The sequence below is a fragment of the Plasmodium inui genome, assembly GCF_000524495.1.
Source record: "Plasmodium inui San Antonio 1 unplaced genomic scaffold supercont1.4, whole genome shotgun sequence".
In the NCBI taxonomy this organism is placed as follows: Eukaryota; Apicomplexa; class Aconoidasida; order Haemosporida; family Plasmodiidae; genus Plasmodium; species Plasmodium inui.
This window is the reverse complement of record NW_008481838.1, coordinates 478614-505422: the sequence shown is the minus strand read 5'-3', so window position 1 is coordinate 505422 and position 26809 is coordinate 478614. Positions and strand designations below refer to the sequence as shown.

The following is a 26809-nucleotide window of genomic DNA, read 5'->3' as shown; positions in this document are numbered from 1 at the left end:
CACAAATCCGTTCATCACATATGGGGGGACATACATGATGCATACGCATTAGCATTTCTATCTGCATAAATGAACGGGAGGTGACTCAATGGCATGCTCATCATACGTGCTTGCTCAGAGAGAACGCTAATAGAGTGGGGGGCGGCGGAAAATGCACAGGAAAAAGAACGAACGGGTGAGCGAACGGCGAGCGAGCGAAGGGTAGGCTGAAACGAAAGGGCAAATCGATAAATCAGAAGAGCCCAAATGGGAAAGTGAAAGTGAAGGTGAAACAGAAGGCGAACGCGAGTGCTAATACTAGTGCGAACATGCATGGCAGCATTAACGCAAAGGAAGATTAAACACAGGGTGAAGATACCCCGGGACGGCAACGAGCATACGTGATCTACGTGAACGGGGCATGAAAAAATGTTCAACGATATTTTTCCTGTTTTCATTTTTCACCTGAAAAAAAAAAAAAACAGCCTTCGCGCGGGTGGGGCATATTGTACACAAAGGGAAAAAAAAAACGAAGCGGTAAAGTGACACAGAGGTGACGCGGCGAAGGGACTGCATGGCAGAGTGATCAGCGACGGGCGACCAGTTACCCAGTGACAAATGAGAAATTACCAGTGACAAGTCACCGCGATGGGGACGGCCGGACGGAACAAAATTACAAGTGCCTTTTAGGCATCAAAAAAAAGGAACAGAACTGGTTTTCCCCAGGAAGCCCTTCGAGGAAGGCATCCCCAAATGATCCATTGTGTGACCGGACAGTTTAAAAAAAAAAAAAAAAAAAAAAGCACTCCTGATTAGAAATGATTGCATGTTTCACATTTAAGCTGAAGGTTCATGACCGACATGAGCAGATCTGAAGGGGCAATAAAAGAGGGGTCTGGCCCCCCGAAGAATCGACATGGTAGTGCGATCATGTTAAGGACCATCCCTACGTGCCAACGTACACATGGGTATCCTTGCTGCAACAGCGGGGGAACCATCCGCATGACGTGACGACTCCCTGGGTGTGTCCTCTCTGCTGGCAGGGTGACTTAACGAACGGGTGATGCTTCGACTACTTCGCGGCGCCGTACTCTGCATGTACCTACATGTGTGCACACGGACGTGAAGTGGAGCACAAACAGGAACACCTTCTTAGTTCCGCCTCGTCAGTGGATTAAACCCAATGGGGATTGTCAGCTGGGGGAGCATGCCGCACGGAGGTGTCCTATTATTAGGCGAAACGATTAACGATACACACGCGACAGGATACGCAGCATGGTAGGAGCTGTGACGGATGACTTTCTCGACTGATTCACTTTCTTGGCCGACTTTCTCCACCGTCCGTGTAGAACGTACGAACCGTTTCGCTGACCCTCTAGGTGTGAATGTTTTATCACCCCACGGGAGTGTGTGAGGAGAAACTCCGCGCGTGAGTATGCACCTTCGCAAGGGGGCATCATTGTTAAGCCTGTCGAGGGCCTACAGCTATGTCTGTACACGTCACATAAGTTTCTTCATACAAATGAGATGTCACCTCAGTCGACCTACCTTTCCCCCCCCCCTGAGAGACTCATTATGTGTAGGCAAACGGGGGAGAACAAATATGAAGCGCTCAAACTGAGCGTAATAGGTGAAAAAACGAAATGAAGGATGGCCCCGTTGTTGCTGCTCCTGCTCCCTGGTGTGGTGATGGGCAGAGTGGCAACCGCGTCATCTGTGTCATCCGCATCAACCGCGTCCACCCCTGGCGATGGTGGAGCCCACAAATGGCGAATAAACGCATTCGAACGGCTTCAAAATGGGTGTTTGCTCCTCCGGCGGAGGGGATGATTCCTCCAATTGGTAGGTCACCACGGACTCTCCTTTGTCCCTCCGTTTGATTCGTTACAGTTTCTTTTGGCTGCCTCAGGGGTGTATAAATTAGTCCCCTCTTGTGTGCACTCTTTTTTTTTTTTTCTTCTGTTTGCAAATGGCTAGCTGAGATCAGCCTTAAAGGTCTAATGGGTTGTCATCAAAAGGGACGGGAAGAAAAAGAAAAAAAAGAAAAAAAAAGAGAAAAAAAAGGGGGAAACATACGTCCAGGAGAAGCAGCATTTGAGTTATGCGGAGGGTGTACGAAACCAGCAGAGTGAGTTTTTCTTTTTTTTCTTTTTTTTTGATCCATTGCTTGCTCTCTTTTTTCCCGCCTGACGTGGGTACCGATTCGTTTCGCCTTTCACCTTGCAGAGCATGTGAGTGTGGTTCTTCCACTGCGGTCGAATTTTTGCTTCTCCAGGGGAGAGGGGGCTTAAGCATAGGAGGGGCGTTCACAAAGTTGGAAGCTACACCGGTGAAGAGGCTCCCATGTGGTCGTCCCATGTGGTCGTCCCGTGTAGTCCTCCTCTTTGGTCCTAATTTTTCCTTTCCGCCAGAGGGGGGGCACCACAAGCGCGGGTGAGAAAATATCTCGCGGTGTGCAACACGGTGAGCCGAATCGCCAACTGATCATGAGATGCCAAAAAGGAAGAAAAATTCCCTTTAAGGGAAAGGATGCCCTACATGCGCGCTGAGAGTTCGAAACTGCCCGCGGCAAATCGAGGGAACCTCCTCCTTATGACGATTCTCCACAAAGTGACGTGACGAGTCACACAGTACTGCATAGCGATTACCACGCACCGCTCACAACTGACCGCTACTCGCTCCTCCCTACCATGGAGCGGTACAAGGCCTTCCTAAGCGAAATAAAGCGGGAAAACGAGAAAATCGGGAAGAAAATCCGCTTCGTAAACGACAAAACGAAGTTTAAACCACTGAATGGGAAAAAAGTCCAGTACAATAAATTCTTTGTGAACAGCTATGAGCTGGAGAAGAGAAACAACCTCTGCAAATACTACAAGCATAAAATAGACAAAAGTAGGAGAAAAAAAAAGGGGAATTTAAATAAGTATGATTTTCCTTTCTTTGAGATTTACAAAAATACCAACCCAGCATTTAAAAATAATCTCGCACAATATACTCTTCTTCAAATGGTAAAAAATTACGATGAATTGGAACTATTTCAGTTATGTTCCAGGACGAGTCAGCAGATCAATTTGTTGTCTCCTCTTCTTTCCCACTTCATCGAGATTGTCATAAAAAAAAGAGACCTCTATAACATCAACGATTTGTTACTACTAACAGAGCAGATAAAGAAATTAAATTATTACCACCCCTATTTTTGCAAGCTAGTATGTCGAGAGGTCTGTCTTGATATGCATAAAATCAAGACGGTCCAGAAGGTAACGCGCTTTCTGGACTTCCTCCTTCATTTCAACATCTTCAATTATTACTATGTGGATAAATTTTACAAATATATAACTCATCTCATTACGCGAAGTAATCGATGGACCCTTCTGCTGAATCGATTGGACTGGTCTCTCACGGAAGAACTGGTGTTGGATGAATCGCAGGCGGATGACCCGCAGGTGAATCTCATACAGATAAACTCAGACGATGTTACCACCTTATCTTTATCTTTCACAAAATATAAAATGATCGACGCAGAGTTGCTCCTCCTGCTTCTTTACCTGTGTACCCATCAGGCGTATAGCCATTTGAGGAATGCCCAGACGCTGTACCAGCTTACACGACTGAGCCCTTTTTACACATTTCTAGACAGGGAGTACTCCTCCAAGTTATTTCACTCCCTTTTTAGGCACGTCTTAGAGGACACCCCGAGGGGGGACGCCAACTTCGTCCCTCTGCTAAAATCGTTCTACACTATTAGCAAAGAGTTTGGCACCACCTTCGATGTGGGTGTGCACAACGCGACGCTGGGAATTTATCACCCCAGGGAGGAAACGGGAGGAGGCCACTCCGGGGGGCCCATCTCTCCCCCGGGTTATATCCTATCGGGGTGGAGCGGGGGAAAAAGAAGGAAAAAGAAAAAAGATGCAAGTGAGAGTGGAAATGGAAATGAAAATCAAAATCGAAACCAAAATCAGAATGAAATTCGAAATCAGAACGACGAAATGGTCCTAGACCGAAGCGCTGATGTACCGAGGAGGGCCTACTTCGCAGGAGAGAAGAACCCCTTCGCCCCCTTCAACTGCGACGCCAATTCCAACCTGAAGAAGCTGAATTTAGACGATGAAATGTTAATTGTATGGCACGACTACGACTGGCAGCCGACCGAGAAGACGTTCACCGATTTAATGGACACCATCAAACACGTCGTGCTGCTGATCGAATTGAAACTTCTGTCTGCCTTCCCCTTCGCGTGTGAAAAGAGCCCAGCCGAAATCGAGTTCCTCAAACGGGTGAACTTCCAAGCGGATCGGGAGAAAAACGTCCACAAGTACAATGCGCAAAATTTGAGCCAGGAGCAACGCGCGCTTGTGGAGCGGCTAATCCGGAGGAACGAGCAGCGGGGGGAGCGGCAACAGGAGACGAAGCCACATCAACAAGATGGGCAGACGCAGCCACATCAACAAGATGGGCAGACGCAGCCGCAACAACAAGATGGCAAGGCGCATCCGCCACCGCAGCAGTGGGAGCGCCACTTCGACGACTCAAACCTGACCTTCCTCTTTTATCGCAACTATGGAGACGAGCCAGGAACCGTCACGATGGGTGACATCAACGAGTTCATTAAATCCAAGCCGAACGTTAAGTTTAACCTCACGGATGGGACCTATTTCGCCCACATATTTTCTCACCTGTGGCAGATCGAGGTTCGTCCCTACACAAGTGATTACTCCATTCAGCTGCCACTCCCTCCTCTTCACACATGCCGCTCCACTCATCCACCACTTCCCTCTTTGCAGCTGAGTGACGCAGAAGAGCGCATACTGAAGGAGAGCCTGCAGGCCCTGCCGCTCTGGGCGAACAGCCTGGTGCGCCTCGACGTGAACCAAGTGGCCGACTTGTTTTACGCCCTCACGATTTTTCAAGTTATTCAGGTAAGAGGAGAAGCTGGAGGGGAAGCCCAGCGGTTAGGCTGCTAATCGGTTACGCTGATGATGTGTTACGCGGCTAATCGGACAGACGCCCTCCCCAAAGGTAGCAACCGTTGCGCCTCACCACATGTTGCTCCACCCACTGCAGGGATGCAAAAACGGAAGGGTCACCAAAAACAAATACGGGTACTCCAAAACGGAGAAACACACAGAAAATGACACTCTCTACAAAATCCTGTCTCAGATTTTGATAAAAAAAATTATAAACATAAAGAGCGAACGTCTGTACAAGGTCATTTTGTCCTGCGCAAACACGGCCTACTCGGTGAGTACCATTGGAATGGTTCATAAAAAAAGGGCGCGTTTCTATCTTTTCCATAGCGGGACAGCGGGATCTACCGCGTAAGGTTTCCCTCCGCAGAAGCATGTCACCCACTTGCATACCTTCCTCCACCCCGCCTCTCTCCGCAGGACGTCTACTTGAATCACTTTTTAAAAAAATTCAACCGGCACGTTAAGTTTGGGAAAATGCGCAAATACGTTAACTGCTAATTTGCTAATAAGGCGAACGTGTCAGTGGGGCTAAGAACTGAGCAGCGTCAACCCCTGGGTGTGGAAGAACTGTTGCGGGTGTATCTCCTCGCTCACGTGGGTCACCGCCATTTTGGAGTAAGCGCACTTGGACAACAAGTGGACTTCCGCAGATAGCTGTTTTGCCGCCAAGTCTGAAAATAAAAAAAAGAAAAAAAAAAAAAATGAAAAATGGGAAATGCAAAAAATTACACCAACAGGCAAAGTACAAAAGGGCCGTACGCATACGTAAGCATAAACGACGTGTAAGCCGCTCCTCTACATCGGACAGGACAAGTTAAAAAAAAACAGAAAAAATTGAAAAAAACTCCGCTTTGGCAAATGCCCGTGAGGAAACTCCAAATGGGGCTACTTCCGAACGTTGTCCACTTCCTTTCACAGTGCACTTTTGGAAAAGAGATATTTTTACCCGTATGGCTAAGTTGGACCGTTCCAGACAGGCATGCGCGGGATTCTCCTGCAACGAAGTTTGTAGAAAGGGGAAAAAATAATAAAGGAGAAGGTTCCTACATGCATGCGCAGCGAAACGGAGTGGCAACAACGTCTCGATGTAGAGGTGATCATTTTGCGTCCATCCCTTTGTTCTGCATTATGTTTATTTTTTTTATTTTTTTTTCCTGCGCGGAGGAGATTACTCGGAAGGTCAAGAAGCGTCCACTTTATTTCCTGCCTGCCTTCAATTTTTATCTTTCCCTGAGTAGGAAGGAGTAATTAAAAAGAAAATCAGCCATTTGGCCCGCGCCGTCTGCATTCAAGCGGTTCTCTCACTGGAAAGTTTTTTTTGTTGATTTGTTTTTTGTGTTTTTTTTTTTTTTTTTTGTTTTTTTTTCACTGTGCCGCTTCGCCATGTGTGTGCCCCCTCTCGCGAGCCTTACCAAGTTACATTTCAAAGTGTGGCTAACAATTTCGCCGGGAAAGGGCAGTCGCACAAAAAAGGGCTCCGCTATTTTCTTTTCAAACGTTATGGAAGGCGTGTTCCTATTCCACTGCAATCCCACGTCTACTTGAGCACATTTCCCGCTGGCGGCCCTTTTAAGGGTGTAGAATCCTGAGGGGGGTTCGAAGTGGGTTTGTATTGTGCTCGTATTTGGTTCCAATTGGGTTATCACTAAACCGCTGTGTCTTCTTTTAAGTGCAATCGGAAGGCATCATTATCGTGTTAGCCGGTTCGGCCCCCAATTTTACTGTGCACTTACCGATGAGGGGAGAAGGTACATCCCTGCAGTAGTACGTTAGCACTGTGTTCCTCGTATGTTTGGTAGCCGCTCTGATGTGTAGACTCTTCCCCCTGTTCGATGAAAAAGTGGGTGTGTCATCAGTGGAGGGCACATTCATGCGGTCTGTATGCAACTGAGACGCGCTTCATTGTATGCACACGGAACAGATGGTAACTTCTTTGTTCCCTTTGGTCGTTTCCCCTTCCATTGAGTATACCTCTTCTCCACGTTAACAAAATCTCCTGCGTACACATCGCAGACATGGTCGTCCGGCTCGAGCGTCATGTCGACGTCCAAGTACCGTTCGTCATCGCACTGCAGTATTATTTCGCCCTGCAGAGGGGGGGGGGCGAATGGCGTGAACGGACACGCGCATAAAGAGGCGGAAGCGGGGAGGGACACACGCATAAAGAGGTTGACGCCGAAAGGGACACACTCATAAGGAAGCTGACGCAGAAACACTCCCACGCAGGACCCATTCGAACCTTCACGTTCCCGCTCCGATTTTCCGAGTTCGTTACAAACCCGGTGAGCTCCTCCGTAATGAACAGGTGAGTGGGCGACCGGTTGCTTCTCCTGGGAGGGGAGTTAAGAACGGTACACATGGAAAATGTGTCTCCTTGCAGTTGGCCCACTGGTCAACGAGGGGGCTCATTTGTGGAGAGAGGATTATTTCTCTTTATCTCTTTCTCTCCCCCCCATGATGGCCTCATTACTCGTGTACATAAAGCGGGACGTAGGTATGAATGTTCTCCCTGCTAATCCTGACGCTCTCATTCTCAGCAGAGTCGTTTTGAATGGCGATTTGTTGGTGCTTCCCCAAACGGGAGAAGTAATTGTATAAGAAGAAAAGATATAAGTGATAATATGCATTGGGTGGAAGTGGAGGCTCCCCCGGGTTATCCCCCCTGATGAGGTTGTCCCTCCCGGCCAAGCTGTAGAACTTTATAAGTAGCTTGAAGAAGGTCTCTTTTACATTCCTGTCTGTGCAAGTGCCTTCTGTGGGAGGTACAAAGGGAGGCTTTCCATTTAGGTACAGAATATCGTTTGGCTCCTTCCTCTTGACAGATGCGCAGGGGAGCTTTTCCACTGTTTCGACTGAACTGTCTGCGTCTTCCAAATCACTGCTGCTAAACATGCTATCCTTATAGCTCTCGCTTTGATCACTCGGGGAGGTAAATTGACGTCTCCCCTCCGACAAGCGACACTCTGTACCCCCTTCCACCAAAGAACTGCTGCACACAGTTGTGGGTCCTTTCCCCAGGTGAACAGTGTCCCTATTTTCCAACATCAAAAAATTGTAAAAGGGGAAGAAGGTACTCTGTAAAATGTCTCCCCTTTTGTACATATCTCCTTTCAGATAATCTATAAAGGGAGAGCTTCTCCGTCCGAGAAATCTACCAAATGGAATGGTAGAAGTTATGTACGCATCCCCGATGGTGCGAATCTTCTGGAGGAGTACTACCTTGTTGTGGTTCCCTTGTCCGTAAGGGGATAAAAGGAAAGAAGCTCGCTTGGCCATCTTACCTTCCACGTAGGTTAAAAAATCCTGCATAAAATTGTAATACAATAACTTCTCCGCATTATTTGCAGCCTCCACCTTGGGACTTCCATTGTTCGGATCTTCCATCAGGAGAAGGACTATCACAATGAAGCTGCTACTTCTCATCAGCAAGAAGGGATAAACAACTTTATTCTTGACACGTACAGAATAACAACATATTGTTCTGTTCAGTTGGACAAACTCAGAGTGTGTGTGTACCTCTTGGAAGCTTCTTTTTATTATCTGCTCCTTAAGTAGTTGTTCTACTTTTCTCAGTTTGGGAAGATTCACGTAACTGTGTGTCTGCGAAGAGGGGGGGGTGCAGAATCGTTACCGTTACACGTATGGAGGTGAGCATTTACACGCCAGTTCTTTCTTTTTTTTCCACCGTTTTGCTCCATTCTCCACCTTTTTGCTTTTTCTTTTTCCATCTTTTTTCTGTTTCTTTTTTTTTTCTCCTCCAACCTGCACACTTCTCGCGCACACCTCCACGTTGGGGAAGCGCCTCTCGTAAATCAGGGAATGCCCTCCTCCGTCTCCCGCAGAGGCAAAAAGGTACAGCGCCCTTATCCCGCTCATAGGGTCAGCTCTCTAAAGGTGGGCCCTCGGAATGATTCTTCCCTTTTTAAAGGTAAAATTTCGACCTGGCGAGGGGTCACCCCCGGCGGTCACAAGTTGGAGCGAGTTAGACAGGTGGACAGGCTTGCATCCGCGCAGGCCCGCCCTACCATTAAAAGGGAAGTTCCCAAAAAGGTGAGGAAGACGCGACAGCCGTGGCAAATTGGAATAAAAAATTGCTCTGGCGGGAGGGCCCAAAAATGGGCAGTACAAAAGGGAGAGCTGCAAACGGAAGAGGTGCAAAACAAAGCGGGACAAAAATGTGCCATCAAAAGGGACATGAAAAAAAGTGGAACCAAAAAAGTGCCACGCCAAAGGCTATCTCACCCAGGTGACAAAAAAAAAAAAAAAAAAATTCGCATATCAGGGTCAGAGTAAAAAATGCCAAGAAGAGCAGCGGAAGGCATAATTATGTGCCTCTTTTTTTTTTTTTTTTTTTCTTTTTTTTGCCCCCCAAATGTTTACCTCGTGCATGAGTAAAAAATCGACACGAGGGTGGGGTGCACAAAAAGGGGCAGTCGGGAAAGAGTGGGCGCAGTTTCAGAACGAGGCAGACATATCTGCGCCGTGGTCTCTCCATGCAGAGCAGTATCCATATTGAGGAGATGTATGTAGGGGCAGACCTTGTGAAGGGAAGAGCAGCAATTATAGTACCATGCACGACGAGCTGCACGACCCGTGTGCCATTTCTCTCGCCCTTCGGATCACATCAACTTGAAGACAAATCCTAATAACAATTCGACGCCGATATGCCCCTCTAACGACGTAGTTGTAAATTATTTCCCAATAGGTTCTCACATCAGAATGGGGAGGAAAAAAAAAAAAAAATAAAATAAGGAGGTACCCTCGCCATAGCCTTCCCATGCGGCTACGCTGCTAACCAGTAGACGACACATTCCTCCCATCCACTTGGATCATGTCTAATTTACGCTAAAAATGGAGTTCAAAAATTGGAGAAAAATTTTCTTCTGCGAGATTTGTTCTGGCAGCTTCTCCACGATCATTACTCGTTTATTTCTTTCCGTAGAAGAGCACTCCTGATGATACTTATTCTTGTGTTTCAAGCCATGCGCAAGGGTTGCATTCCTCTTCACTAAATGATGTCCACTCACAGGTTCAGAGTCGACCAGATTATTAAACTCTAATGTATAAACTGCAGTCCTTCTCTTCCTTTCGTGCAACTCGTTCAAGTAGCACCTCTTGCATATAGAAACTTGTTCTAGACAAGAGTTTAGGGTCTTTCTGGTGTGGCTGCTCTTCATTTCATAATATGCGTGATTCAAATTTTTGTGACCTTCTGGTGTTAAGCTCAAGGTGGAGGAGGGTATTTCACTCCCGAACTGGTGGTATTCATTTGTTTTGCGTACTCTCTTTGCCTGGTATTCATTTTTGCTCTCCCTGCACGGGTGTAACTTTCTGGACGCGCCTCTCGCGTCTACACTGTTTGATGGCGATATGAAGGCATTTTTTCCTTCCACCTTTGAATAATGCCTTTCCTTCTCGGAGCACTTTGCATCGTGCTTCTCTCCACAGTGCTTCTCCTCTCGTGGCCTTTGATCGGTACCAAAGTGGAAAATTTTAGCGTACTCATTTAGGTGGGTCAGTCTGTCCATTTTGCACTGGGGAGAGGTGAGCCAAAAAAAAAATAAAAAAATAACAAAGTAATGAAACAAAAAAATACAATAGCGTAGCCCGATTTAACGCAAGCGCTGTGGAATGAGACACTCCGCATGACGCCGCGTCGAGGAGGTTTTCTCTCCACCGGCGCACAAAATGGATGTGGCGAGTGTAAAAAATTGCCAAAGGGGATGGCACAAAACTGCTAATCTGTATACGTTTTAAAAGAAAAATCAACTCAATCGAAGTAGCCCCACATTTTTATCGCAAAGCGGGAAGCCTTATTTTTCCTCTTGCACAGTTGCGTAGTGGAAAAAAAAGAGTATCACATTATGGCAACATCAGGGCAGAAAACATAAAACGATGTCGTTAAAGCTTTTGCCCCCACAAAGTTGGGGGGGGGAAGAAAATGGTAATGAGTACTAATGGATTGCACAAACCACGGTCACAAGGTAGCCAAACCGAAACGTATTTCATATGTACGCTAAGAAAAATATGAACAAGTCAGAAAAAAAAAAAAATCCCCAAAAGACAAGTGTAGGTAACCAAATTGAAACACATTGCACACATGCATTGTGAAAAATATGAACAAGTCAGGGAAAAAAAAATTCCTAAAATGGCTACCTACCTCTGTGCAGATGCGCTTTTGTATGCAAACTGTAAGAACGAACAGATAAAAAGGGGGTAAGAGAACCGGTTATACGATGTGCGATAGGGGGAGAAAAACCAAAACCGTTACCCAGTTGCTCTGTTTATATGTGAGAAAGGCTTCTTTTTGTCTCTATATCGAGAAGGGAGCCTCCTAGCCATTCAAAATATCGCATAAACTGTTCATACAAAAATGTACGATTTGGCGAGTCATTAAAAAAAAAAAAAAAAAGAATCCTCTCGTATGTGTGTAATGTTAAGTAATTTTTTCCCAAACGGATTATAAAAGTTAAGGACAGGGCAGTGAACAAAAAAAAAAGAAGCTACGGATCAGCGGCGGAGGTCTACTTCTCCCGTTGTTAAAATAAGAGGCAAAACAATGATTTTACTTGCGTCCCCTACATTGGCATCCAGTTGTGAGGGACATTTTTCGCCAAATGGGAATAACTCGAAAGGGGGGGGAGGGGCCTTCTTCAAAATGTATTCCTCTGTTTGTTTCCACTGCAACGGTAAAGTTGGAGATTTCCCCATTGTGTATGATGCATCTTCTGTGAAGGAAGTATTCACCTCAATGGGAGACGAAACAGACCCTACAAAAGGTAATGACGAATCCGATCAATTCAGAGAACAACGACAACAAAAAAAAAAAAAGGGAACACACAAAGTTGCGGCTCGGTTGAAGGCGATCAAAGAGGTGTTGCCGTTAAATGGGGCGAACATACAGAGGTGTTCACCACTTGCACATAAGAAGATTAAAAAAGAAAAAAAAAAAAATGGATAAAAGAGGAAAATAATTCCTTTCGCAGCTAACCTGTGGCATTTCTTAAATTCACAAAGGTGCATGCAAGGGAGGCGAAATTTTGAGAAAGGTGGCGAAAAAGGAATATCTGGGAGGCGGCTCACGAATAGTGCTATCAACGAGCGAACGTTCAGGCCGATGCAAAATTGATCAATTTTTCTTGGCATCAACGTTTTCAAAAATTGTAACATTCGACTGCGCAAATGTTTCCACTCGCATGAACAAAATTTGCGAACGGTATTTCTCATCCAGTTGATAAAATCAAAATGGTTAAGTGGAGGGACTAATCCGTTTGCAGTTCTTCCTACACGCGCCCTGTGGGATTAGGGATGATCTGTGGTGAGGAGGTTGTCAATGGGATTGTATTATACATGCCTTTAAATTTTTTGGCCAATTTTTTTTTTTCCAAAAATGAAATTTTGGCAGGGCCGTTTGGAATGTTCGTACAGAGCAGCGTATTCAACCGTAGCTGTCATTTCAGAAGGTGCGTACGGCTTGGTGAAGGCGTGAAGAGTAGGGAAGATGCGTCGTAGGAGGGGACCAGTTTTCGGAAAGGAGCCGTTTCGGGTGCCCCCGCTCCATTCGTCCAACGAGCACAAACGTGTAGGAGCCCACGCACGCACCGCCACACTAACACAGCGCCACAATACAGAACTGCACCGCCACACAGAAACGCCTCCCCCTTCCTCCCCATGGATGAATACAAATGCAGCAGCTGCCTAGACGACGTGTGCACGAGCAATGAAAAGAAGCTGTTCTACTTTGACATTTGTAAACACAAGATCTGCGGAGAATGCCTGGAGAAACAACTCAGTCAACATAACAAGCAGCATTGCCCACGTTGCAAAATAGGCGTGACGAAAAAAAATGTGACTCCCTTTGACATCGAAGAGAGAATGTACTCAAACCAAAAAAACATCAGATCTAAGTTGACCGAAATTTTTAACAAAAAAAGACACAACTTCGAAAATACGCCTCTTTACAATAACTACTTGGAGCAAATCGAAGACATCATCTACCTCTTAACAAACGAAGCGGACGAGAAAAAGAGAAAAATAATCGAAGCGTACATTAAAAAATACGAAAAGGAAAATCAAAAAATTATAGAAGAAAATAATGTTATCATATTTGAAAATGAAAAAAAAAAAATCCAGGATATTGTAAAAAAGGAAGGCAACTTTTATGAAATTATTAAGCACAGACCACTTATTAAGAAATCTCACAATGAGACATTTGTGCATTCGCTTGTTAAAGAGAATCCCAAACTCTTTGATGAAATAAAGGTGACGAACATTACTGAGTGCCAACCACAGCCACTAAACCCTGCCATCAAAAATGACACAGACATTCCTTTGCGTAGATTTACCTCAGAACAGGAGCTGAAAAAGTCGGACCATGCGGGAGGGTACGACACCTCCATTGTCTTTAAAAGGTGCGACACGGAGTTTAACTCCACCATTTATCTTAATATATGATTGGGGCTTCTTTTCCCCTCCGTCGCGTCTCTCAGAAGAGGTGCTGTACTGTACCCATCTGTCTCCGTTCACCCAGCAGTTACATAGCTATGTTTGGGAACCCCTTCCAACTGAGTAGAGGCTCATATAGTCGTGGTTACCCCATTCGCTTTTTTTTTTTTTTCTTTTTTTTTGCGGACCCGTACCCTTCATCTCTTTTTTTTTTTTTTTGTCCACTACACGGGGTTATTTCCCACACCCAACTTCATCGCAGAAAGTGGCGCCCCCCCACTGCGGGAAAACCATTTGCAAACCGAACACGTTGGAAAATCGAAGCAAAAATGAGCAAAGCGGTTCGTTAATTAAGCCCCAGTTGGGGCGATCGCCAAAGCGGTTCGCCATTCGCGGTTCGCCGTTCGCGGTTTAGCCCATTATCCGATTAGCGGTTTGCCCCTTCCCGCGGAGTATCATCTGGGGCGGCGCGAATGGTACCGCTCCTCACACGGGGGCTTACAAGAATGTGCTTGTGCGTGCCCTCCCTATTTGCTCAGACGAGCAAGAACGCTAGTCCGGTGAAACAACCTTTTGGGGTTTACTCCCTCCCTCGTAAAGTAACTACGACACTGAGAAGGGGCTTCTCTTTCTGAGATGACGCCGTGGATAACCCGACTTGGAAGAAATAACCTTTGGCACAGCTATGCACCGCGCGTTGTGGAAACATTTGCTACGGTTTCTGCTCCTGAGACTGATCATCGTAGAGGGGGGCGACGCGGAATGATAAAAAAAAAAAAAATAGCCGCCCAGATAGTGTGCTGCATCTGAGCGGGAAAAAAGGGCACCTTATCTAGCCGATCCCAACAGATGCGCGTCGTCGCCAGTTGTTACCAGCTCATCCAAACGAAGGAGCGACTTGGTCCAAGGACCTACACGGAGGAGAAGTTCCGCCGAAGCATTTCTCCCCCCGCGAGAAGCACTTCCGAGACGCCCCCCCCTGGCGCCATTTCGCCAGGTAGCGAAAGCGGCTAACTGCGCACTGCCGAGGGCAACGGCGTGGCCCTCATGGAGGGTGACCTAGAGAGTAGGGTGAACCACTTCTACGGAGTGGTGCAGCGAGAGATTCTTAACTTCTTCACGGAGGAGAAAGACAATAACGAGTACCTGAGTTACGCACGGATAGGACTCCTAATACAAGATTTGATGGATTATCTAAATAGTGATGCGTTCTACATCTTCACCAAAGCGTGCCAAGGAAGGGGTAACATCAGATACCTCCAAGAACCCAAACTGTTCTCATTCTCAGTGATTCCACAGAAGCTAAGTCGAAGTCTCCTACGGCTCTGCCAGGATTGCACACTTCTTTACTCGGAATTGTTTGACAACATCGTTTGCGATATGCATTTTTTATTAAGCGTGTTTGAAGGGATAAAAGATTATGACGAGTTTTATGGCAGGCTGATTGGGATTTGCGAGAGGGTCTATCTAAGTAAGGACGGCCCAGGAAGAGACATAAGAAAGGACATACGGTGTGTTATTGGCAGGTCGGACTATATGCTGGACAGCAGTGGGGGGGGGCGACCAAGCGGGGAAAGCGGGGAAATCGGGCCAAATGGACAAAATGGGCAAAGCGGGACAACCGTACAAAGCGGGTCAATCCGGCCAAGCGAACCAACCGTACGAAGCGAACAAAACTGTCAAGTTAAACAAATCGAGTACAACACCATTTCGGTGGCATTTGGGAATCTGTCGACTGTGCTATTCGAGGCGCACAAGAACATGCTGAAGCAGGTTTACCGGGAGTGCTTCCCCCTCGAGGGGGAGGGGAAACCGGAAGGGCAACATGGGGAAGCACAGCCCCAAACCGACGTGGGATCCATCCTGGAGGGGAAATTCAAAAATGACTTCCTGGAAGGCATAGTCACGTGCATGAACAAGTGCCACGAGGCTTACCTAACCAAAACGAAGCCTCTGCAAGGACGCAACAAAACAATTATCATCTCGATCCTACACAATGAGGATCTCAACTGTTTCGATAAATATAGGACCAAGTATGAATTAAATAAAATGGACCTAAGTCAAAAATGCCTAACGATAAAGGAGTTGCAACTTCTGTATGAAAAAAGAAAAATATTCTTAAATTACCCACACGAGACGTTAGAAGAGACATTCAAAAGAGTGAAGGCATGTCAAGGGGACCCCAACAAGGAGAAGCTCGCTCCAGGGAAACTGCTCCTGGATTTGAATGTCAAAGAATATGACCCATATGATTGCCGCAATTATAGACAACACGTGTTAGAAGTCAGCGTGGTGTACTTTCGATCACTCTACTCACCAGATCATTTTAATGAAATCATTTGGCACGTGAGGGAGCTACTCGAATTCAGTGATGCTGTTAAAATTCCCTCAGTGCCTTACCAGCTAGTGGGCTCCAAACGAATACAAATGATCCTCCTTGATGAGTCCATCCTAAGACACTACCTCTCTCTAGACTTAAACAAGACGAAAAAATCAGACAAGCAGATACAACACGACATGAACCTCTTACAGAAAACATTCGCCCTGCAGGTGGACCCGTCGCTCAGCCAGAATGAGGACATCGTTTCGCATGCCATTAGGGAGGATCACCAGTATTTGCTCAAGCCGCAGCGAGAAGGGGGAAAAAACAACCTACACGGCAGAGATATTCGGGAAAAACTCATGCTTTACTATAAACCGGAGGAACGGGATAAGCTCTCCTTTTATGTCCTCATGCAGAAGTTGTTTCCGACTCCTTTCACTGCGGTGCATTGCAGGACGAGGGTGTGCCCAAGCGGGGAGGGTCATGCTGATTCGTCAAATAGAGGTGAGGCCGGAGGAGTGGGGGGAAAGATTTCGTCCGTCCAATGCGAGGGCAAATCCCACGTCGTTGAATTCACCCCTGAGCAATCCATCTCCGAAATTAGCCTCTTCCACAATTTTGTGTTTTGCAACAATGTGAACCTGCTGAATGAGCAGAAGGGGTACCTGGTGAGGACGAAGAACTACCGGGAGAACGAGGGGGGCGCCATTTGTGGCATCTCCAGCTTGGACTCCTTCTTCTTGGTGTGACCGGGGGGCAGGCAGAAGGAGGTTACCAGTCTGGCGATTAGCAGCTTATCGGGGTGAGCGATTACCCGCGGCCCGACGTGGCAGAATTACAAAAAGGAGTTCCGCCGCACGCATGCTTCGCCCTTTCAAGCTGTCAATTTTTGTCGCCCCAAACAGCGCGTGCAGAGTGGCTAGCGGTGGTGTGGCGCGCCGCCCAGTGGCCCGACTATCCACTTATTTGTGTTTATTTTATATTATTTTTTCTTATTTTCTTATTTTTTTTTTTTTCCTGGGGCAATTTTGTGGATCCACTATATCACCGTTCATGTGGCTTGGCCGCCTGCTCGACTGCCTTGTGGGGGGGGAGAAGCCAAGAAGCTGAGAAGCGAAGAAGCGCACCTGTGTATACACTCATCTTCTTCCATATCATCTGCCATTTTCTTCCCATCGCTCTGCTTCTTGGATCGGCTGCTCCGTTTCTCTCCCCCCCGGCTAGCGGTCAAAATGCTTTTCGTGCTGAGGAACACCCTTCGAAACGCAAAACGTTTGTGTAACTTGAAATTGTTTTTAAGAGAAGAGGACTACTCTCTGCGGGAGGAACAAACGGCATATCGGGCCATTACACTTAAGTCCAATTATGAATCCCTCCATTCGAATGTATTTTTTAACGACGTTAACATATTAGTGGAGGGTCCGCGCATGGCGGAGAAGAACAGCACGCTGCTGTTTAATAAGGTTCGAAATGACAAGCGACACAGAAAACGGGCCTTCCAGAAAAGGGGCTACTGGAAGAAGATGCATTACTTCACGCGCAAGGCCAACATGATGAGGTGAGCCACGCAGGCGCGTCCTCCTACATACCATTCTACACACAACTGTACACACGTTTGTTCATGGGATTGTGCACACGATTGTACATACGACTGTGCGTATGCATATTCATCACATGCGCCGCTTTACCTTCCTGCAGCTTCGCCTTCAAGATGCAAAATATCGATTACGAAAAAATGAAGAAACTGAAAAGGGGGGAAGTTTATTCCACCTAGGGAGAGAGGATCGGACCCCCTTTGCAGGAGAGGCAACTCCGCTCCCATTTGTTTCATCGTCAGCATGTCTGCGTAATTTTTTTTTTTTTTTTTTTTTTTCCTCCATCTTATGGCTGCGGGATGGCTACTTTTCTTTGGTTGGTGTGCACTTCCAGCTGTGAAATGGGATGCAAGTGGGAAAAAAATAAAAGAAAAGAACGTCTATAAATACGAACAATGGTGTATGCCTCTAATGTGTAACGGAAAGGGGCGGGGCACGGAGCATGGATCACATGGCGTGAGTTACATAGGGTGAAGCACATCGGCGTGAAGGCCATCTGCGCACAGGGTCCATCCTATCTATCTTACGTCGCTAAAGAGCTTCTTCAGTTTCTCCTCTGAGTTGCTGATGACCTTCTTCCTGCTTTCGCTGTAGGGGAGGGTAGGCAGCATTTGCTTGGCTAGTCAATCTGCAATTCGAGCAGCAGTTTGAGCGGTAGTTTGAGCGGCAGTTTTCTCTGCTTTCCGATCTGCACTCCACCCTGCATAGATATACGGGTGGACACAACTCAGCGTGCGGAGATGCCGCCAATCGTTCTAACATCTCCCCTGTGATGTAGTGAATCCTCCGTGTGATGGTGTCGTAGCATTTATTTTTCTCCTCGCGAACCAAAATCAAGCCGACCAGCTTGTGCAACACGGCATCATCCTCCAAATTTTTAACCTCCTGCGGGAAAGACGCACGGAAAAGGAAGGTACGCATGTGTATTTGTACGAGGGTAACAACGCCCATACCTGCGGAACTATGTGGGCGGATGGGCAGACGGGAAAACGGACAGATGGACGGCATCGTCCTACCTCGAGGAGAATTTCATTTTCCACCTTCTGCGTGATCAGTTCCTCCAGCTGGGCGTTCAGTTTCTCGCAGCCTTAAAAAGGGCGAAAAGAGGGGGGGGAAAAAAGAAAAAGACAAAGAATGGTAAAATAACGGTAAAAGAATGGCAAAGGAGTGGTAAAAGAACCCCCCGTTCAATCGCTTCCTCGTGACTGCAAACTGCGTCGCACTGCGGACATACTCGTCTTCAAGGTGTTTATCTCCTTGACTATTTTCGTCACTTTATCTTGTGACATGGTGTGTGTGCTGTGGCTTTTTTTGTTCCGGGTATGAAAAGGAAAGTGGCGGGAAGGTGCTACACGAGCCTTTTTTTTTTCTTTTTGGCTACGACGACTCTCCTTGGCGAGACGCTTCCTCGGAGTGCACAGCTGAGACTTTCTTTTCACCGACTGAGTTGCTCAATCTGCTGCGCCTAATGAGGCATAAACCCCAGTGAGGCACATGTGAAAACTTCGGGGGACAGGAAGAAAAAAGAAGAAGCTTGTCGAGAGGGCTTCGGCCAGTTGGGCCGTCCCAAAAGTGTTGGTCTCTACTCCCGTGGGCGGGAAAGGGAACTTTTTAAAAATTGCAAAAATGGGGTAAAGTTGCAAAAAAGAGGCAAAGTTGCGAAAAAGGGGGAGAACTTACCAAAATGGGGAAAAGTTGCAAAAAAGGTACACAAAATTGCAAAAAAAAAAGTAGCGCCTTTTTTTTTTTTTTTCGCGGCTAAAAAAACGGGGCACCCAGTTGGGGGGCGCACAAAAAAATGGAAAAGCGTGGTGCCTATTTCTTCTTCAGTGCAAAATGAGCCACTTTAAAAAAGGCAATGCGCTGGAAATGGGGTGTTGCCAAATGAGCCGCGCACGTGCGAGGGGCGACCGCAACTGGGTCGTAGTATGAGCGGATAGGGTGTAGCGATAAGGTTTCACATTTTCTTTACTGGGCGTGCAAGAGAGATAAGCATGGCTGGCTCTACCAACGGTTGTTTCGGTTTCCGCCAGGGGAGGCATACACGTCATCTCCCTTCACGGTAACGTTCTCCGTATTCTTCGCCTGTTTCCTTTACCTTCACCGTCACGCCCAGGGACCGCCCAGGCAAATATCCACGTAGTAGGGAAAAACGAAGCACTCGTTGGTGAGGACGAATTGTTTTTTTTTTTTATTCCTTATCAATCCAATGGTCGCGTTAATTTCGGCGTGAATTTGGGACGACACATGCTGCCTCAAGTGCGTGCAATTCATATAGTTAAAATTACTCAAGAGGAAGAGGAAAAAATGTAAGTTGGTGTTTTGTAGTTGGGAAAGCATGTTGTGTAAATGTAGGTATGTGTAAATCACACAGAGGAGGTGGGAATTTTGCACGGACAGGAGTTGCAGTGCACGGATGGCTTTCTTGACGTCGTGGGGGACGTGTGTGGAGGGCCCTTCTGTAGACGCCCCTTCTGTGGAGACCCCTCCTGTGCCGGCCCCTTCCGTGCCATCCCACAGCTGCAGCATCAAAGTATCAAACAGAGCCCCGTAGTAAGTGACATCCCCTTGGCCATTTAAAATGAGAGAAAACAACAAACTTATTATCGTCTTGGCCGTTATGTTATCCTCCTCAACGGGAAAAAACATTTTTTTTTTTTTTTTTTCTGGAAAATACTTCGCAACGAACAACTTGTCCAGGAAAAAAACATCTGCATGTTTATTCTCGTAAAAGAAATTTAACTTGGACAAGACAATATAAATTGTGGCGATGCTAAATTTGGTGTAGTTTCGCAGCCGCTTTTTCTCCCTTATCACCACTGTTCGTACTAACTGGGAGGCACACACTTGATTGTCTTCATTTATATTACTCTCCTCATCCGTCACATACACTTCAAACCTTTTTGTTGTCGGTATGGCGAAATAGTTACTCACAGCAGACAGGAACATACATACTTCCTTTTCGTTGTACGCTGTGAATAGCTTCCTCTTAACTTCACACAGGAGGACGCGAAGCAAACCGTTGTTGCAGTAATTGTAGCAGCTGAGCGTGTGCAAAAGGATTAACTCGTACTTATTGTGCAGATCGAATATAGAAGCGTAGTCATCCGTTCCTGATAGGAAAGCAGAGGGGGAAGAGCCTCTCCTCCGTCGAGTACGTTCGTCTGCGTTGAAGTCACACTGTGGATCCCCTTCGTATTCAACCGAGTTGTCTCTTTTGCTCCTCTTTTTGGTGCCCTTGCAGGGTAAAGCGGCAATGGTACCCCCTCCGGTGATAGCATTTCCCCGATTGGAGGCTTCGCCCCGATTGGAGGCCTCCCCCCTTTGGCACGTCTCCAAAACCCGATGCGCAATGTGACTTATCAACCCCGCCACTCTGCATTTCTCGTAACCATACCGATGCATGGAGTGCAGGACAATGATCATTTGACCGATGGAGAAATTCTTGTACCTGTTGACGACGTAGAAGTGGAAGACATCACTGGTTAGGCGGTGAACTGCGCTGGCGTAGCGATGGGTGGGATTCCCCTGAGTTACCACCTTGTGTAGGCTATTCAAAATGATACAGACGCTCTTCGAATTGAGGGAGTAAAACAACGTGTTTTTTTCACCCTTGCCTAGCCGCTGCATTATCAGGTCAGTTATTTCTGGTTTCCGGATGGAACATTTTGCCATTACATCCAACAACAAGGTGACGTCCTGTTCATTCATGAGGTGCACGTATCGTTGGAAGCATCCCACAAAGGTGGTAATAAGCTTCCATAAGTGTGCTCTCTTCCGTTTACCCCTTACATGGGTGAGGGTGTTGACTAGCCCCTTAAGGATTAGGACGTAGCTTTGGCTGTTGTATATGTCTTCCCGGAGCATTTTCTCAACGGAGTGGCTTACGGTTACTGCTTCGCGGTACAGCCGCTCATCGGGTGGCAGATCATCGGGTGGGATCTCACTCAACGTCGCTGCGCCTGGGGCCATCTCCCCCTGCAACCTTGCAGGCACCCCCTTTTTGCCTTGGCTTCTTTTGTAGAACTCGTATGATATCCTCTTAAGGGAATCCAATTTGTCGCGTCTGCACGTGAACGTGCTGTACAGTCTTTCCTTCCCCCAGAGTAGCAACCGCGGTGTTCTTATCATTTTGCTTACTTAACTTTCACCCCTCCGGCCACCCCCTGTGGCTACACGCAACACTCAGGAGGTGCACCCCCTTTAAGATGGAAATACCACGTTGCTTTGGAGCCTCCATTTCCTTCGACAAGCTTCTCATCAAACGGGGACAACTTCGTTGTTCCTCCCCCACGCTAGTCGCTTAGCGTTGGCTACCTACGCATTAACCTGTACACTTCATTTTGTAAGAAAAGAAAAAAAAAAAAACAAAAACAAAGCCTTTTCCATTTGAAGAGTTGCGTGATGGGAAAAAAAAAAACATCGAAACGTTGCCGGGGAAGAGAACCTAAATATGCCGCTTTACATGGAGAAGAGAACCGTCGACGCCCAAAAAAGGAGCGGCACAAACGGGGAGGACATTCATCCAAGTAGTTTATTCCCCCTAATGGGTGAGGAACGGCGAAGGGTTGACGCCCTGGGTGGAGAGCAAATCTTAAGAGGTAGTACTACGTGCAGTAGGGGCCAAATGGTGTCAAGGCGAAGACGCCATCCCCGTGGGTTCAAAAACGCAATGTTCTTCTCACCCAGAAAAAAGTGTAGTGGACGAAAGGAGAGCTACAAGGAAGTTCACCCAAATTGGGAACGCCTCGATCATTTGGAAAATTGGACTGTTTCGATGCCCCCTTTTTGTAGAGGAAATTGTCCGTGGGCGTTGGCAGCAGAGAAAGCACAAATGTATATACATATATACCTATGTACATATATATATTCATATGCATGTGGCCGACGTGTGTGGCTTGGCTTTCGATTGATCAAGTGACATGCCGAGGAGGGAGGAGGCTTCCTTCGTTCTGCAATTCCACCTTGTGGAATCCATTTTGAGATGCTTGCCGGTGAGCTCACGGAATGACCATTTGGGATCCGCCCCCCGGACGTACACACAGGGATGGGTCCACGTGTTCAACGGAAGGCTAAGTGATATCTTCCTTCCCTTTCAAGCATGTACGGGGGAGGACAGGACATGTAAAAGTATACACAGATTATGTGCCCGGTGCCCCTTTCCTATGTTGTGTGCAAATCAGACGGAAATCTCTTCGGTGGGGGGAAGAATTCATCCCAAAATTGTAAATCTCACGAGGATAACTTCCACCTGATGAGGGGTAACGCAGAACCCTTCGTGAGTGTTTTGATCCGGTTGGAATTTAAGATAGGGACTGGTCGAACGAGGGTTTACCACCGTGTGACGGTCACTTGAAGTAGAACATGAGAGGACGGGACGGGAAAGAGATTATACATCTGTGGCAGATGAGCAACGGTATGAACAGGCGCACTTGTTTATGCACGCTGGTTCAGAGCACTGTACGCGATCCCGCGGTGAGGATTCATTTTTGTGACAATTCGCTGGGAAAAGGCTGCAGTCGGAAGGTGAGTTAGGCTGCGTAAGTATGCGCATCTGATGAAAGGCGAACGTAAAGTATGCAGAGATGATACATTCAGTCGAGAGGATACTTTCGGGGTGGGAACCATAGGTGCGTTGTTACCATTAGCTCTATCGCAAGAGGCACGTCGCGCGTCAGCCATTTTTTCCGCATCCAAGTAGGCACGCTGCTGCCCCGCATGGATCGACACTGCGCTCTGTTTTTCGCCGGCCAAGGTGATCACAAAACGGCGCACAAAAAAGGCGTCGCAGGAGCGTAGTGAACGATAAGTGAAAGCGTAGCGACAGTGCAGCTCAAAGCAGAGCGATGTGCAGAGCGATCTGCAGAGCGACATGCGCTGTGAAGTACCTTTCGACATGCGTACTGACCTGCATAATGCGATACGGGTACTTCCCCAGCTCAGAACAAAAGATGCTCCACTGGTCGACAGGGGAGTATAGTGTCGACTCGGAAGAAAACCGCAAACAGGTAAAAAAAAAAGAAGTGCATATTTTGTAAACACGAAAGGTCATCACAATTGTTATAATAGAAGTTTCAAAAAAATGAAAAAGTTGAAAAAATTTGAAAAAATTTGAAAACGTTGCCAACAAATTATGAACGTATTCTGAACCTTAGCTTCTCGACATTTTCAAACGGGCGCTGTCATCCCACTGTAAGGTGCCAAGTGGCAAAGCGAACAAGCCAAGCGAAGAAGCGAAGCGAACGAAGTTAAAAGTGACCGGATATATCAGGAAGAGACCGCACGCGAACGCCAAAAGGTTAAGAGCGATTTTTTCTTTTTTTTTAAATGAGTACAGAGTAGGAAGGGAAGAAAAACACATTAGATCTACGAAAAAGGGAGCGGCATTTCTCTAAGTGCACGTAACAGAAATAGCATTGCATATAGTTAGCGCAAACGTGCATACGCGCTGCCTGAAGCGTAAGTTCATTGATATAAGCTTTTGAGAAAGAACAGTCGTCCACCCCCACGAAAGGAGGCACTTCCAAAGAACACATCGCGTGCATAATACAAGTAAAAAAAGAAGAAAAAAAAAATGAACAAAATGAACAAAATGATTGGCACGGAGTTGTGCAAATAAGCAGAGACACCTACCAAAGGGATTGCCACTGATGCGGTTTTCCCTAGGGCGTGATAAGAACCTAGCAAGGAGAGGAGAGTATCAAGCGGGGGATACTTCTAACCTGTGTACCATCCCAACGCGGCATTACAAAGGGGGAGAATGCGTTTCACAGCACTATTGGGCAAATGTGTATGTCGCGTTAAAAAGTAATTCGCATCCCGAAGTGTTCGAAAAAAATTGCATCGTGCAACTGTGAGGAAATTATTTCTAATGATAAGCTCCCATTTGATCTTTTTTTTAACTTTATTTTTTTTTTCTCTTTTTTAACTCGGTTGGATTTGTTCCAAGGTGCAGATTCGTGTGTGTCGCCACGAGCAGCAAGTGGTTCGCCCGTGAGTAACCCCCGCATGTGCCGCACTTCGACATATTTTTTGAGTGCTCCCATCTTACGCCCCCTTTTGCCCCATCGCGTTTTTCCCGCAGGAGTAACGTGAAAAGTCGGCAAAGGAAGTGTGCACAAGAGGAGCAACAAGGGAGTGCCCCCCCAGCTACCCCCCGAGTGGAAGCCACGTGACGAAGCGAATCGCATAAGAGGCAAAATCGACTGCAGCCCAAGCGGCTATCGCTTAACGGCTAACCTCCCCCCCGGCATGGAAAACTTCCAGGGACTGAAGTTCGCGGCGAAGGCGCCAACAGGAAGCAGCGCCTACGGAAAGGAGGACGGGATCGAGGTGAAATTCGACAGGAAGGAAGACGACAACTTTGTGTACGCGACGTACGAACATGTGGAGACGCAAGTGCAGAAGGAGGGGAGCAGTGGCAGTGGTGGAAAAGGTGGCGCAGGGGGAAAGGTCACGTTCTCTTGCAAGAAGGTGAGCACGAGCTACGAAATCAAGGTGGAGAAAATGAAGGAGAAAAAACTGGGGGTGTTATTAATCGGCATTGGAGGAAACAACGCCACGACGTTGTTAGGAGGAATCTGTGCAAACGCGAAGAAGCTAATGTACACAAATAAGTACGACGTGAAGAAGGCAAACTATTTGGGCAGTGTCTTCCTCTCTTCCAACGTGAGGCTAGGCTATGATGCAAAGAGTCGAGAGCATTCCTATTGTCCCATACACAAGCTAATCGAGGTGTACAATCCGGAGAATATCACCTTCGGAGGATGGGATCTTAACAATCTGAATTTAAAAGATTGTCTTATGCGAAACAAAGTATTTGAACAAGACTTGGTAGAAAAAATAAAAGACGACATGAACTACGTCCCACTGAAGAGTGTCTACTTCAAAGGTAATTTCATTGCAGCCAATCAGCAGAAGAGAGTAAACAATATTCTTGTGGGAAACAATAAGCTAGAAGTTCTGGAACAAGTGAGAGGACAGATCTGTAGCTTTAAGAAGGCAAATAATTTAGACGAAGTAATTGTCCTATGGTCTGGGAACACTGAGAAGAACATTCCATACATCGAAGGGGTGAATGATACATATGAAAATATCCTTCTGGCATGTAAGAATAATCACCCATCTGTTTCTCCAAGTATTGTGTATGCCTTGGCCTCGATTTTGGAGAACTCTCCCTTTATCAACAGCAGTCCCCAGAATACTCTCGTCAGTGGTGTGGTACATCTGGCTGAGCAGAAAGGCATCTTCATCGTCGGAAATGACTTGAAGACGGGCCAAACGAAGATCAAGAACTTCCTCCTCGACTTTTACTTCGGCACGGGTAAGGCGCGGCTAAGCAGCGAGTAGCATTACGCGGTGCGGCTGTGCGGTGCTGCTTTGCATTTTGTCGCCTCGCATTTTTCCGCTTCGCATTTTTCCGCTTTCCTTTCTGCCGCTTCCACGCGACTGGCCCTGCCCGATAACTCCTCCCACCTCCAAATTGTCCTACTTTCCACTTCCCCCCCTAGGCCTGAAACCGAAGAGTATCGTCTCGTACAACCACCTCGGAAACAACGACGGAAAGAACCTCTCCTCGGAGCTCCAATTTTACAGCAAGAAAATCTCAAAGAGCAACCTCATCTGTGATTACGTCAAGGCGAATGAGCATATGTACGCTGACGAAGAAGAAGAGGCAGCCCTGTCCAGTAAATTCATCAAACAGAGTGCAGACTACTGCAAGGGAGACAGCCTGTTGTCCACCTCCACGGACGTCACAGATCTGGAAGCGGATTACGCATATGCAGAGGCGATAGAAAAGCAGAAGGTTAACAGCGAGATTGTTATAAAGTATGTCCCCTATGTAGGAGATGATAAGAAAGCCATCGATGAGTATATTAGTGAAATTTTTATGAACGGGAAGAACACAATTTCGCTGTATAATGTTTGCCAGGATTCTCTGTTGGCTTCTCCCATTTTGATTGATTTAATTCTTTTGGTGGAATTGTCTCAGAGAGTTTACTTTAAGGGTCCATCTTTAAGTGCCTCGGGAATTGTTCCCGGTGCGCAGTCCAAGATCAGCAACCCTATTAGCGTTGGTCCGGATTATAAATTGGCTCACACCATTGTAAAAGCGAAGTATCCGGAATTTAAAAAAATGGAATGTGTTCTCTTCTTATCCAGTCTTTTCTGTAAATCTCCCTTCAATTCAAGTGTGTACAAAACGAGGCACTCTTTCTTTTCCCAGCTGGAGAGTCTCTGCAACTATGTACGAATCATTTGTGGTCTCCCCGTGGACGACCACTTGGACCTCCCCTACATGATCTAAGGAGCGGCTGTTGTGTGATACCCTCATGCAGAGGTGCGCCAGAGCAGTGCCGTCTGAATCGGATGTGCGATGGTACATTATCAGGACGCAAGAAGCTCACGTGCCTCCTCTTCATCAGCGTTTATATATATATATATATATATATATATATATATATATGTATATATATATATATGCTCTCCACAGTCCG

General features: G+C 46.8%; 9 protein-coding genes across 9 annotated transcripts; 5 read left to right on the top strand and 4 right to left on the bottom strand.

The window, feature by feature from the left end:
• Positions 1–2669: 2669 nt before the first annotated feature.
• On the top strand, positions 2670–5301 carry C922_01267 (hypothetical protein; the record flags this gene model as incomplete). Its single annotated transcript, XM_008816874.1, has 3 exons — positions 2670–4670; positions 4764–4898; positions 5044–5301. The coding sequence occupies 3 exons, from the start codon at positions 2670–2672 to the stop codon at positions 5299–5301; spliced, it is 2394 nt and encodes a 797-aa protein (XP_008815096.1).
• A 176-nt stretch (positions 5302–5477) lies between these two features.
• Positions 5478–8825, bottom strand: C922_01266 (hypothetical protein; the record flags this gene model as incomplete). The annotated part of the gene is made up of 8 exons (XM_008816873.1): positions 5478–5620; positions 6122–6179; positions 6362–6534; positions 6683–6774; positions 6921–7036; positions 7189–7279; positions 7420–8549; positions 8712–8825. 8 exons carry the CDS (start codon positions 8823–8825, stop codon positions 5478–5480), a joined length of 1917 nt encoding a protein of 638 aa, XP_008815095.1.
• Positions 8826–9784: 959 nt separating this feature from the next.
• On the bottom strand, positions 9785–10477 carry C922_01265 (hypothetical protein; the record flags this gene model as incomplete). The annotated part of the gene is made up of 1 exon (XM_008816872.1): positions 9785–10477. The coding sequence occupies one exon, from the start codon at positions 10475–10477 to the stop codon at positions 9785–9787; it is 693 nt and encodes a 230-aa protein (XP_008815094.1).
• A 2143-nt stretch (positions 10478–12620) lies between these two features.
• Positions 12621–13403, top strand: C922_01264 (CDK-activating kinase assembly factor MAT1; the record flags this gene model as incomplete). The annotated part of the gene is made up of 1 exon (XM_008816871.1): positions 12621–13403. The coding sequence occupies one exon, from the start codon at positions 12621–12623 to the stop codon at positions 13401–13403; it is 783 nt and encodes a 260-aa protein (XP_008815093.1).
• Positions 13404–14441: 1038 nt separating this feature from the next.
• C922_01263 (glutathione synthase) lies at positions 14442–16466 on the top strand (the record flags this gene model as incomplete). The annotated part of the gene is made up of 1 exon (XM_008816870.1): positions 14442–16466. One exon carries the CDS (start codon positions 14442–14444, stop codon positions 16464–16466), a length of 2025 nt encoding a protein of 674 aa, XP_008815092.1.
• A 483-nt stretch (positions 16467–16949) lies between these two features.
• C922_01262 (hypothetical protein) lies at positions 16950–17491 on the top strand (the record flags this gene model as incomplete). The annotated part of the gene is made up of 2 exons (XM_008816869.1): positions 16950–17275; positions 17416–17491. The coding sequence occupies 2 exons, from the start codon at positions 16950–16952 to the stop codon at positions 17489–17491; spliced, it is 402 nt and encodes a 133-aa protein (XP_008815091.1).
• Positions 17492–17843: 352 nt separating this feature from the next.
• Positions 17844–18601, bottom strand: C922_01261 (prefoldin beta subunit; the record flags this gene model as incomplete). Its single annotated transcript, XM_008816868.1, has 3 exons — positions 17844–18197; positions 18329–18399; positions 18547–18601. 3 exons carry the CDS (start codon positions 18599–18601, stop codon positions 17844–17846), a joined length of 480 nt encoding a protein of 159 aa, XP_008815090.1.
• Positions 18602–19418: 817 nt separating this feature from the next.
• On the bottom strand, positions 19419–21443 carry C922_01260 (hypothetical protein; the record flags this gene model as incomplete). The annotated part of the gene is made up of 1 exon (XM_008816867.1): positions 19419–21443. The coding sequence occupies one exon, from the start codon at positions 21441–21443 to the stop codon at positions 19419–19421; it is 2025 nt and encodes a 674-aa protein (XP_008815089.1).
• Positions 21444–24563: 3120 nt separating this feature from the next.
• On the top strand, positions 24564–26619 carry C922_01259 (myo-inositol-1-phosphate synthase; the record flags this gene model as incomplete). The annotated part of the gene is made up of 2 exons (XM_008816866.1): positions 24564–25635; positions 25823–26619. The coding sequence occupies 2 exons, from the start codon at positions 24564–24566 to the stop codon at positions 26617–26619; spliced, it is 1869 nt and encodes a 622-aa protein (XP_008815088.1).
• Between the last annotated feature and the right edge of the window lie 190 nt (positions 26620–26809).